The sequence below is a fragment of the Rosa chinensis genome, chromosome 5, assembly GCF_002994745.2.
Source record: "Rosa chinensis cultivar Old Blush chromosome 5, RchiOBHm-V2, whole genome shotgun sequence".
Lineage (NCBI taxonomy): Eukaryota > Viridiplantae > Streptophyta > Magnoliopsida > Rosales > Rosaceae > Rosa > Rosa chinensis.
This window is the reverse complement of record NC_037092.1, coordinates 9,581,004-9,593,399: the sequence shown is the minus strand read 5'-3', so window position 1 is coordinate 9,593,399 and position 12,396 is coordinate 9,581,004. Positions and strand designations below refer to the sequence as shown.

The following is a 12,396-nucleotide window of genomic DNA, read 5'->3' as shown; positions in this document are numbered from 1 at the left end:
GTGAGGGTCAGAGAGATACCCTGCATCAGCAAACATCACCATCGTTTTAGTGTAAGGGAGGAGGATGACGCCGACCACCCTTGACGGTGGCAGCTTTGCCGATCATGGAGTCTTGGACGACGCCTCTTGGGCTAATGAGATCCATTCTCATTCTTTCGTCATTCTTTTCTCTCTATAGGGATAGAACAAGCCCATATCTATCGTACATTTTAAGTAACGAAAGATTGTCTTTATACCAGTCCAATGACGTTGCGTTGGCGCGAGGCTATATCTAGCCAACAAGTTCGTAACAATTGAGGTGTCCGGTCTTGTATTGTGATAAGTACAATAATGCGCCTATTGTACTCAGGTAAGCACTTTTGCTATTAACACGTTTTCGTCATCATCCCTGGGACGAAACGGATCCCTCTTAGGGTCAAGACTACGGACGACCATGGGAGTGCATCTTTGACTTTATCAAAATGCAAAGAATTTATTGACACGGTTACAAGTTCTACATCTAGAAAAAACCGTGTTCTCCCAAGGTCCTTCATCTCAAACTCGGATTTCAGGTGTTCAGCGGTTTCCCTTAGCTTTCAAGGGTTCCAATTATGTTTATCAACATAAACTGTGACAATTGCAAATCCAGAACTTGTCATGAAAACGCAAGGGCATAGTTCATCATATCCCTTCCCAATTAAGTAGTCACTTTAGTGAGCGTTTCACCCTCATTGCAAACGCGCTCCGTGGTCAAGAGCCACTTGATTTGGGTAAATAAAGTCCACAAGAACCTTCATTATATTCAGTATCTAGATTCCCATAGAGATACGTAGTGACCACATTCGTAAGCTGCATGTTCAGTTATTCTGAAACTACCAAACTGACAAGGTAGTGGAGTGTAATGACATCCATTACGAGAGAATATGTCTTCTCGTAGTCGATTCCAGGGCGTTTTGTGAGAAGCCTTGCGCCATAAGGTGAGATTATCATCTCTTTTTCTCATCACGCTATCTAACGAAGACATATCGATGTCAACAGGTTTTATGTTAGGAGGTGTTGCATCTCAGGCCTGAAATCCTCCCTCTTCGTAAGTGAATCCTATTCAACCTGGATCACATCTTTCCATTTAGGCCAATTTTCTCTACGTTGGCATTCTTCAACGGAGTAAGGTTCGATGTCATTGGTCTCAATAATTCCACGTCCTTATGTACACTAGTGTAGTTCGTAGAGATATCTATATTCTCAGGAATTGGTTCTAACATTGAGGCGTCCCCCAACGATGTCTCTTGGACATAACCATAATCCATAATATTCTCATGAGACGGATTTTGAGTATCAATAATCAATTGATCAAGTTGTGCCAAACTCACTCTCTTCCTAGGGCGAGAATCCATCGAACCTATGGGTCTCCTATGCTCTCTAGCAGAACCCATGGCCAATGACTCCATTATGCCACCTTGTGGGATCACCATACCACCATCCATGGTAGTGGTGCCGTACCCATCTCCTCTGGCTGGCACCATGTCCTTTTGTGGGGACATCAATCCTTACAGATATGTTTGCAGCAGGTATATGTGATCTTGTCACTTTTAGGGGATCAAGATGAGACATAGTGGGGACAGACCACGACAATTCATGTAGTTCCTATTGAACGTTGACGTTCTAATATCCCCCTAACGACGGGAAGACTGTCTCATCAAAGTGACAATCCGCAAATCCAACAAAAAAGAGATCGCTTGTCAAGGGTTCTACATAGCGGACTTATAGTTGGAGACTTATGTCCAACACAAATATATATATATATATATATATATATGCATTCGTTGCAATGACTCATGTTGATGCGCTATGGCGGCGCAATTGGCACATAAACCGCACACTCAAATATGCATAAGTACGAGATATTAGACTCGAACCCAGTCACTAGCTGTAACGCAAATCAAAGTTGAGTGGCTGTTATGAGTTGTAGACGAATTAGCATATCTGCATGCGATATTGCATAACCCAAGCAAAAATATTGGTGGGCATTACCAATGTCCAGGCTACCATTATAGTCTTTTAATGGTGGCTTTTTCGCAAGACCAAGTGGGTGTGTATATGAGAATATGATACTTGATATCAATATCCAATGATATGCAATAGTCATCGAAAATTTTTGATGTAAACTCTCTAACATTATCAAGTCAAATTGACTGAATGGGATGATCTGGGTAGTGAATCCTTAGCCATATGTTCTGGGCCAGGAGTTTATCATAAGCAGCATTACGAGTGGACGATAGTGCGATACGTGACCAGCGTGTTCCCATATCAACCAATAGCATAAAACATCTAAGCAGTCCGCAAGTTGGTTGAGTCGATCCACAGAATCCCCTTGGATTCTTTGTAAGAATGAAATTATTTCCTTAGTGTCCTTTGCATAGGATGGTCTCGATCCTAACTTTGCTAAAGAGCAGGCTTTGCAAAATGAAAGATGGGCATTAGAAGCAACCAAAGAAGAATTTGGTTGAGCCACGAAGTCACAATTGATCGACTTTAGAAGTAGAAAAAGGAGTCAAAGAGGAGTCTATGGCGTTAAAGCCATGCTGTTGTCGTAGGGGGTAGACGGCACCTGCCCTAAGTGGCCTGTCATGCACAGTCTTGGAGCCGTGAGGCATATGTGCTTCTCCTTGAACCGATTTTTGGTTCTTACTTCTCTTCGTTTTGAAGAATGGATGTCCGTGTGAAGTCTTTAATATACGGATCATAATATCACGACCTGAGTGTCCCAAACGGTCATGTCAAAGCCTATATGTGTCAAAATCCCATAAATCATCTCTCATGACATGGTTTGACGACACATAAGTTTCTCTAATACTCGTTTATGTCCGTAGTCATTAGAGGTGATGCAAATGAACTCTTGTCCATTCTCACAATGTGTTTCCACATGAAACCCATTGGCTCTTATATCTTTAAACTAATAAAGTTCGAATTAAGGTATGTCCAAGACATTAAAGAATTGACACTTTATTAATAGCCAATGATTACATCAAAGTTTCTTTAACCAAAGTCTAATCCAAAATCAAACTTAGACAAATCGTAGTCACTCAATCCGTTTAGTAACTCCAATCAAATATGACCAGGGAAGTAGAGAGAGATGTAGGTGGAGCGAGGCTCTCTTAAGTACCACTAATCTCAATTACTTTCCTAAACATCATACTTCATTGGATGCGCCACTTGAGAAAGAGTTAATACAAAATTGTCATTTATTGATTAAGTCATAATTGCCATTACATAATTCTTGGAAAAATAAAAGACTATTCGAAATAAAAATTTGCGGCATTTTGTCTTCATCGCCAGATTTAAAGTCTTTTTGAACTCGATGTCTTGATCACCATGATGCGGCTACCTTCTTAGGTACATTGCAAATTTAGGTCCATTGATCAGACGTTCCATATCAGAAATAGACACCATGAAGAGGATTTTCCCTTGATTAAGGCACATTGGTCCAATGTGCATGGTCCCTAGGACCGGAGGCGTTGGAAAATTATGACCATGGCCAACGTTGGCTCTATGGTTTCCAACCCTTCGTCTCTCAAAGTCATGACTCCTACGGTGGCGTGATTGTCGCCTTTGGCGACTACCTTCATGAGCATTTCAATCATATGAATCATGACGTGTATGGCGACTTTCTCTAGCCATGGGACAATGCTCTGCATAGCTATCTTGAATCCAATCAATTTCCCTTCTCACAAGCTTGTTGCCTGGCCTTTCAGCAATTTCCATAGGTTCAATAAGTTGTTGAAAGCTTGTGATCCGTCTTACATTTATATGAGTCCGAAATAAATCACAGGACCTCATAGCATAGACAGGGAAGGTATTGAGGGTTTTCTCAATCAAATGTTCTTTTGTGATCGTCTTGCCACAGAAGCGCATCATTCCTGTGATACGGAGAGCTTCCGAATAAAATTGTATGACTTTATCAAAGTCAGAGAAGCGAAGATCATTCCATTCTGCTTCTAAATTCGAATGGATGGAGTCACAAACGTTGCCATAACGTTCATGAAGCGCTTGCCATAGCTTTATAGTGCTATCCTCATTCATGAACTCAAACATGAGGTCCCTATCCATGTGACGCATCATTAGGGCAAGTACCCTAGAATTGTCGATCTCAGTTTGAGGGTCTGGAGCAGTTCCTTTATGATAAAGCTCTTGGATTGTATGCAATAAGTCACGGGCAATAAGGTGGAGCTCAACATCCTAAGCCCACATTAGGTATCTTTTCCCTGCATAATCCAATGGAACAAAATCGAGAATGTTTGAGTTTGACATATCCTGAAAAAGGGTGAAAAAAGAACAAATTAGTTTCGGAGCTAAACTTCCACGAAAACTAATAATAATAAGATTTCCGAGCTATGCTACCAAGAAATCGATTTCCAAGAATATTTGGATTAGACCGAAACATTGATGTTTAATATGGTCAAAAATTGATGCTTGCAGACGCTCTTAGTCCGAAGATTATGAACACTCTTAGTTCATTGATTACGAACGCTCTTAGTCCGTTTATTATGAACACTCTTAGTTCATTTAGCGTGAATCCCCACAATTCCGCTTATTAAATAATCGAACCCATGTTCGTATATTGCAAATCCTGCAGCAAATAAAGAAATTTAAAAGACAAGAAAGAAGGAACTTTAATCACAAAAACTTACTTGTTGAAATTCGGAGCAGATTCGCTTCTAAATAGCTCCTACTTCGAATGGTTTACAAGTCTCAAAATGACTCCAATAGGACTGAAATTTGGAGGTCAGATAAAAGAGACAGAGACGAACAACTTTTATGAAGGAAGGATTTTGATCTAAGGTCCTGATCAAGACCTTGCGGGGCGTACAAACAGGCTAATCTGCACAGGAACGAGCGTGCTACTGTGCTGCAGGGGCAGTAGGCATGCGACGATGCTACAGGGGCAGTAGACAGCACACGGGTGCACAAGGGCTGCAGGAGCAGCGCACGGTATGGCTAGCAAGGGCTAGGAGCTTGCGGCAGTTTTTGGTTAAAGAAATTTCGGGTGTTAGGGTTTGCGGTAGCTTTTTGGTTTTTAGGGCTAGGGTTAGGGCTCGTGCTGATAATGTGTTTAAGGAAAATATGATTTGCAGAGAGAATTGTGTGTTCAATTATTGATAATAGAAGCACTTTATATAGGGATTTACAAAGTACATATAAAGTAATATAATCTGAATACAATTAGGAAATCTAGAATCTTCTCCTATTACAACTCTAGAACTAAACCCTAGTTTGAAGAGGCACACTAGAATTCAACTTCCTTCAACACCATGTACATTTTAGGAATAAATGTTCATGGTTCTTTGGAAATTTTGTATTTTCCTTTTCTTAAACCTATCAATGGAATAATGTAAGACAATACTTCGTTTTTTTTTTTTTTTTCTAAAACCTAAAAAATGCAGGTACTCCTTCAAAATTAGTAGATTACTATTACACATTTATAGCCTTTCTTTATGGATTAGTTATAAACTTCAAGAGTTTAGTTTGTTTTCCTATCATGTTCAATATAGTTGCACATAACCTCTCACATGCCCTAAACTATGTCCACTCATATTAGGTCCCGTTTGTGATTGTTTCGCTTCTAAAAAATCAGCTTTTGTTTAAAATTTTAGATTTTATCGTGTTTAATAAATAAATAAATAACAGTTTTAATTGAAAATTATAAATTACTGGCGGCAGATTTTAGAAGCAATCCAGAGGTTGCTTTTAGAAGCTGCTTTCTATTAAAACATGTTTTGAAGTTGTTTTATGTACTGACAATATTTTTAAAAGTAGTACTTACCAAACACAAAACTATTTTAATTCACAGCTAATTATTCTTACAACACAGCAACAACAGTTTTTTTTTTTTAAATCACAGCAATTCCAAACTAGCCCTTACTATGGTTGTGCACAACACCCAAGTTAAATTGTCGAACCAACGAGATCAATAAGCTCAAAGTAAAAGTCTTTCACTTTCTATTGATTATGTTAGTTCGGTCTGATAATTTTTTTCCCAAAATCGGATTATATATGCAGCCCATATGCTAAGCATAAGCGGGCGGTGTCTATATTAATGGTGCAAGGATTAAAAATCAGCTAAAACTCATTGAATGTTTGTGCAATTAGGGATTCACCCTCTTTTTAAAGTTGTGTACAAATTTATCACTACTTATTTATCGTGCATAAACCATAATAAGTGTGCAAATCGCACCTGCATATGCATTGATTATCAAATCAAGCCTAACCTTGTTTTTTTTTTTGGTTACAAGCCTACCTTGTTTGAGAAGGAACTCGATTAGTATATGACTATTTGTTATTGAGCGAGGACACTTTTATCTTTCGCCTTCAATTCTTCATGATTCCCCTCCCATTTCTCACTAGTTTCTACCGGTCATAATCGTTTCAGCATTAATTAAGATGTTACTAGAAAATGGAATTAGACTTCAATTTGAAGTTAGCTAGGCTCCTTTATTGATTACACTTCATAGCAAAATAGACTTTTGAAGTTAAACGCCACTCTACTTTTAGGAGTAGGCAGTTTTCAAAGGTTCCTCCGAAAATAGAAAAGATGTTCGAACAATGGTGTTTCACTGTTTCATCAACGATTCAACGAACGATGTGGTTTTTTGGCAAAATCTGCACGCTGACGTTCGACTACTAAAGTTTCCTTGTGTACAAAACTACCTATGTCACAACGTCAAGAACTTTTTTATCAACCAAAAGAGAAGAAAAAGTCCAAGATCACATGAGTTGTATGTATGTACAATGTACTTGTATTCTTAGACCTTCGTGACCTAACTAGCAAGCTAGCTCTGCCGTTCCTGCATGTGGTTATGCTGGTTAATGGTGATCACGAACTCTGTTATTGATTCACCAGAAAGGTAAGAAAGACCGCAAAGAGAAATAGATCCACCAGCTTCTTCTTTCTATTCCTGTATTTCATGGATCAAACTTGTATTAAATTGTTTACCAAATCTTGCTGACTAAGAGAATCAACCTGTTACCCCTTTCAAAATAGAAGAGAATCTATCTGTTTTACATGTTTAATACACCTCATTAATTCATGCATGATTCGAGGAGACTTTTTTACCAATACAGTACTTGATACATCATCATATATCCTTAAATTCACGACTTTGAACACAGTTTCAAAATAAATAACTTAATTGACATTTCTCTTAAGATGTGACCTCATTTTTGAAAATCACATTGAACTCACCACTCATTTTCGGTGTCGTAAAATTTTCTGCAATTTGATAAGCAAATTTACCGGAGAGCCTAATTTTTTTCCATTTACAAATAAAGAGGGCAATTTGGGCAACTAGAAAACAGCTAAAATGTGTGACATTGTGAACAGAATAAAGAAGAGTATAAAATCAAAGGCGAGCATCCTTAAGAAATGTGTCATGGGGAAAGTAACGTCCACTCCTCTGCTCTTTCAATCAAAGCTGGTCTGTTTCTCTCTGCTCTACCTCTTCACCTCTCTGTTTCTAGCTCTCTACACCTCTCTCTCCCAAACCAAATGCCTCTTCAGATCTTCACCTTTCGACCCAATTCAGCCCCCTCTCTTCTCCTACCCTCCCAATTATGGAGAACACAAATATGCAATCCCAACCCAACGTAAATCTTGCTCTTCCCCTGTCCATTTCTCAGGTACCATCAATTTTTTTTTTCTAGCTCTGTTTCTCTTCATTTTTGGAATTTGGTCATTTTATCTGTGGATTTTGGTAAATGGGTTTTGGTTTTTGGGGTCAGATTATTGGAAGGTCTTGAAGGAGATCCAAAATTTGTGCAAGAGTTCTTCGTGGAATTCATCGGTTTTGAGTTATATGCAGGGAAAGTCTGAGACTTTTGGAGGGAATTTCAGTACCCAAAATAGGATTTCCTATTTTGTTCATTACAATGAGAGCACTGAAATCCCTTGTGGGTTCCTGAAGAAATTTCCAGTTAGTGATTCTGGTTAGTTTAATTGGTACCCAAGCAAGCTCTGTGAAAAAGTCTCAATCTTTTTATTGTCCCTTGTAGATTAAGCTCAATTTAGGACTAAGACACTGTTGTTTATGTGTTATACAGATAGAATTGTCATGGAAGAGTGTAGAGGACTTGTAGTAGTCTCGGCTATCTTCAATGATCATGATAAAATTCGACAACCCAAGGGGATTGGATCAAAAACCCTTGAGAATGTATGTTTCTTTATGTTTATAGATGAGATAACCCTCAAAGGATTTTACCAGCATCATTTGATTCCAGAAAGATCTGAAAACTATAAGATTGGTGCATGGAGGGTTGTCAAGGTTTTGAGCAAGGGATTGTATGAGAATCCGGCAATGAATGGTGTGATACCAAAGTACTTGGTTCATAGACTTTTCCCAAACGCCAAATTCAGCATTTGGGTGGATGCGAAAATGCAGCTGATGGTTGATCCATTACTTTTGATTCACACACTTGTTGTGAATGAGAACGCCGACATGGCGATTTCAAAGCATCCTTACTATGTTCATACTATGGAAGAAGCAATGGCGACGGCGAGGTGGAAGAAATGGTGGGACGTTGATGGATTAAAGAGGCAAATGGAGACATATTGTGAAAATGGTTTGCTCCCCTGGACTCCTGATAAGCTTCCTTATCCCTCAGGTATTTTATAGTATAATTTACATTTTATGGGGTTGTGTTTGATCCAGTCGCTTGCTTTGGTTTTTAGTGTTTGAGAGTAAGCTCTTTTCTGAGCAAGGAGACAAAATTCAAGCCTGAGAAATCTGAGATAGTAGGTAGTAGTAACTGAGTTTGGCAGTTTTATAAGAAAATTGGATTTTTTTTTTCTTTTCTTTCAAGGAGACATATTATACTTCTTGTGAGAGATGAAATGTGGTAATTTTCTTCTGTTTGCATCGGTTTCACAATGTAAACACGAAAATTGTTTTCAGGAATTAGATGCAATTAAACTGGGTAATAGCTGGTCCAGAACTTAGAAAGATTTGTGGTCCAATGTGGTCCAGATATTATAATTAAGGTTGGCCCTATTAAAGCTACTTGCAGTTCATGGCGTAGTAACACAATTTACAACACTTCGTAATGTTAGCGTCAAAATGCAGATGCATTTCACAGGCATCTTTGAACCAAATCATCCTCAATGTTGATATTTAAATTCACAGATCCAATGACTTGTAAATTCAATTAGAAAAGACTGCCTGTCAATTTGTATAGGTGGGTGGTTTCCTTATTTCACTGCGCCACGAAAAGAGTTGTATACACAAACTTCAAGTGGGATCAAAATAATTAAAAAACCTAGTACATACCATTAAGAATCCATAACAAATTTGCTTATTTTTTCCCTTTGTATACTCGGAATCTTTTCATACAAATGATCACTTTGTTCTTGGTACTTGGCAGATGTACCAGATAGTGCTTTGATTCTGAGGAAACATGGACTGAGGAGCAATCTATTCTCCTGCCTATTGTTTAATGAGATGGAGGCATTCAACCCAAGAGACCAATTAGCCTTTGCATATGTGAGAGACCTCATGAGCCCAAGGCTGAAGCTGAACATGTTTTCAGTTGAAGTGTTTGAGCAAATTGCTGTGGAATATAGGCACAACCTTAAACCTGGAGTTGGGACCAGTGGAGGTGAATCTAAGGGAGGACCCAAAACCAAAAAGACCAAAAGGGCAGGCAATGATTTGTTGTATGTCAATGGCAGCTGTTGCAGCAAGTGTCAGAGGTATCTTTTGGAGATGTGGGGGGAATCCCCTGGTTGATTTTGTCTGTGCCAGAAAGAAGGTGATAGACAAGGAATAAAACAGAGAAGGAAGAAGCAGGGAGAGGATAGACTAAAGAAAGAATAGAAAATAAAACAAAGGCCAAGCAACTACTTTGGAGGCATTTAACAGATTGAAAGCAACAACATATACAATGACAGGTTGACAGGGGCTTTTTCTTTCTTCTAAATGTGATTATTCTTTTGGTAGGTATTGTTGACAGGTCATGTAAATCTTTAGAGAAATCATGCAAGGGTCCCTTGAGATATCAAATAAGAGTAGAGATCAGCTTAATGCGGCCAATATATTTGAACTCTTGAGTCGTGTTGTAGAAGTGGAGGAGAAAGTTAAGATGCAGAAAAAGTTAGAGACTAATTTATTTTGGAATGCAGGAAACTAAATACAAAGTGTTAATGGTATTTGCCATTCTAATATATCTACCTTTTTCTGCTTTGATTGGTATCTTTTGACTTGGTACTTGGAGGTCTCATGCTCTCATTTGAGATGTATACTTTTCACATTAAATCAGGCTAGATAGGTTACTATGCACATTAGAGTACTACATTGAGCCTAAAATTAGATATGGGAGGAAATCAAAAGGATTTAGAAATCTCCTAAATACATCTAGTTTTTCGGCCAAAAAAATTTAAATCACACCATCCAATAGTGAGATGATAGGCTTGACACATATATTTATTATAAATTCATCATTAATTTGTCATATTAATTGCTTGCTTGCACAATCCTGCATCTTTACCAACATCTAGTTGCTGCAATATAAGTGCCACTTTTATTGATGAGTTTTTGTTCTTAACTCTGAAATAGGGCTGGGCATTTAAGCCCGAAAACCCGCAAACCCGGACCGGCCCGTCAAAGCCCGACCCGAACGGGCCGGGCCCTATTTTTTTTTCCGTCCAAACGGTCCGGGCCGGGCCTTGGAAGTCAAAGAACGGTCCGGGCCCGGGCCTTGAATATTAGAAATGCAAAAGCCCGTAAGGCCCGTATTACATAAAAAAGTATACATGTGTCTATATATGAGTGGTTACAGAGGAAGGCTCAAAATTCTTATCCTAGGACCGGACACACTAAATTAGCGTCTTCAGCCCTAAGACCCAAACCTAATCTCCTTCATTCATTCACTCGAGCACCCGCCTCCTTCTTCTTCCTCTTCGATAGTCCTCCCTCCTCCGGCCTAATCCGATTTAAACCACCAGACGGCCAGACCTCTCTGAGAATCCAGCAGGTACTCCCATAGTCTCTTGACTCTCTTCTTTAGTTGCTCTCTGTTTGTGTGCTCCGATTTGAAATTATTTTGTTTTGGAATTTGCAGATTCGAAGAAAAATGTGTTTGGTGGTCGATCCGAAGCTCAACTGCAGAGAAACGAAGGGTTCACTCACTTCAGCCTTCATTTCTAAACCGATCTGCCGCTTTCACTCTCTTCCAAAGCCGAGACTCAAAGAAGTGGGAGTTCATCTTCTGATCTTCGTCTGAGTTCGCAGCGTCTTCGAGTCTTCGTCTTCGTCTTCACCGGAGAAAGTTCACATCATACCAGAGGTCACCTCCGTCTTCACCGGAGAAAGTTCACATCGCACCAGAGGTCGCCTCCGTCTCTCAGTTTCTCCCTCTCCTCTGCCATAGCTGTGAGGCTTTGACACCAAAATAGGAGCCCGTTGTTCTTCAGGTCTGCCATCTTGTTTTAGCTTCATGGGTTCCTCAATTTATTGATAAATTTGATCTCTTTTTGTGCTTATTTGGTTTGTAGCTAAACTGGGATTTGGGTTTTTGATCAGTTCATTGCTTTTTGTATTTTGTTTAGTTCACTGGTTTTTGTATTTTGAGTGTTTGCTGAGAAAATGATGTCGATTAGTGACTACAAATATGCTTCAATGGTTGATTATCTTGAGTTGCAGTTTTGGTGTATTGCTTGCTGCATTTTTTTGTGTGTAGTGCTAGTTAAGTTGCAGCTTGAATAGTTCATCAGTCCTCACTTCTATGTTATCTAAATCTCTTTATGATTGGTTGTTGTAGGCAAAAGCAAAACTGTGGAAGCCAATTGATGGATGGTAGCTGTTGAATTGCTGGATAGAGAATTGGAAAAAGGGCTGCTAAATTGTTGTATTTGAATTAGGACTTTCTATTTCAATTGCATATTTGTATTTCAAACTTGGACTTCATATTTAAATTGGGTCATTGTATTTCAAACTTTCAATTGCAGGTATTGTGATTGACTTGTATTTGAATTTGGATTTTATGTATTTTGGATATTTCAATTTGCAGCTTCAACTTTGGATCTTGATATGTTGATATTGTGTTTTGATTCAAATCTGAACAAGTTGAAATGAAATGAATGAAATCTGGTACATAGCAAAGTAGATATCCAAGGTAAAATACAGGTTTTTGGGCCCGAAATCCATCAAGCCCGGCCCGAAGTGAAACGGGCCTGTCCCGGGCCGGTCCCTGTTTGTGTCAAAGCGGGCCGGGTCCGGACTCAGTGAAAAACGGGCCGGGTCCGGGCCCAGTGAAATTATAGTTGGACCCGGCCCGTGCCCAGCCCTACTCTGAAACCACCCTTAACACGTGCTTTTTGCATTTGAATTCAATAATTTTTTTATCTCGTTTTAGGATATTCTCGCATTGCTT

The 12,396-nt window shown here is 39.1% G+C and overlaps 1 protein-coding gene across 1 annotated transcript; it reads left to right on the top strand.

The window, feature by feature from the left end:
- Nucleotides 1-7,376: 7,376 nt before the first annotated feature.
- Nucleotides 7,377-10,211, top strand: LOC112166324 (probable hexosyltransferase MUCI70). Its single transcript, XM_024303143.2, has 4 exons — nucleotides 7,377-7,653; nucleotides 7,756-7,959; nucleotides 8,074-8,634; nucleotides 9,391-10,211. Exons 1-4 carry the CDS (start codon nucleotides 7,407-7,409, stop codon nucleotides 9,753-9,755), a joined length of 1,377 nt encoding a protein of 458 aa, XP_024158911.1. The 5' UTR covers nucleotides 7,377-7,406; the 3' UTR covers nucleotides 9,756-10,211.
- The last annotated feature ends 2,185 nt before the right edge of the window (nucleotides 10,212-12,396 follow it).

Excerpts from the sequence above, each read along its gene's own strand:
- LOC112166324 (XM_024303143.2), top strand. The coding sequence starts at position 7,407 with ATGGGGAAAGTAACGTCCACTCCTCTGCTCTTTCAATCAAAGCTGGTC. Across the intron at positions 7,960-8,073 it reads ATTTCCAGTTAGTGATTCTG|ATAGAATTGTCATGGAAGAG; the intron begins GTTAGTTTAATT and ends TGTGTTATACAG. Across the intron at positions 8,635-9,390 it reads TAAGCTTCCTTATCCCTCAG|ATGTACCAGATAGTGCTTTG; the intron begins GTATTTTATAGT and ends GGTACTTGGCAG.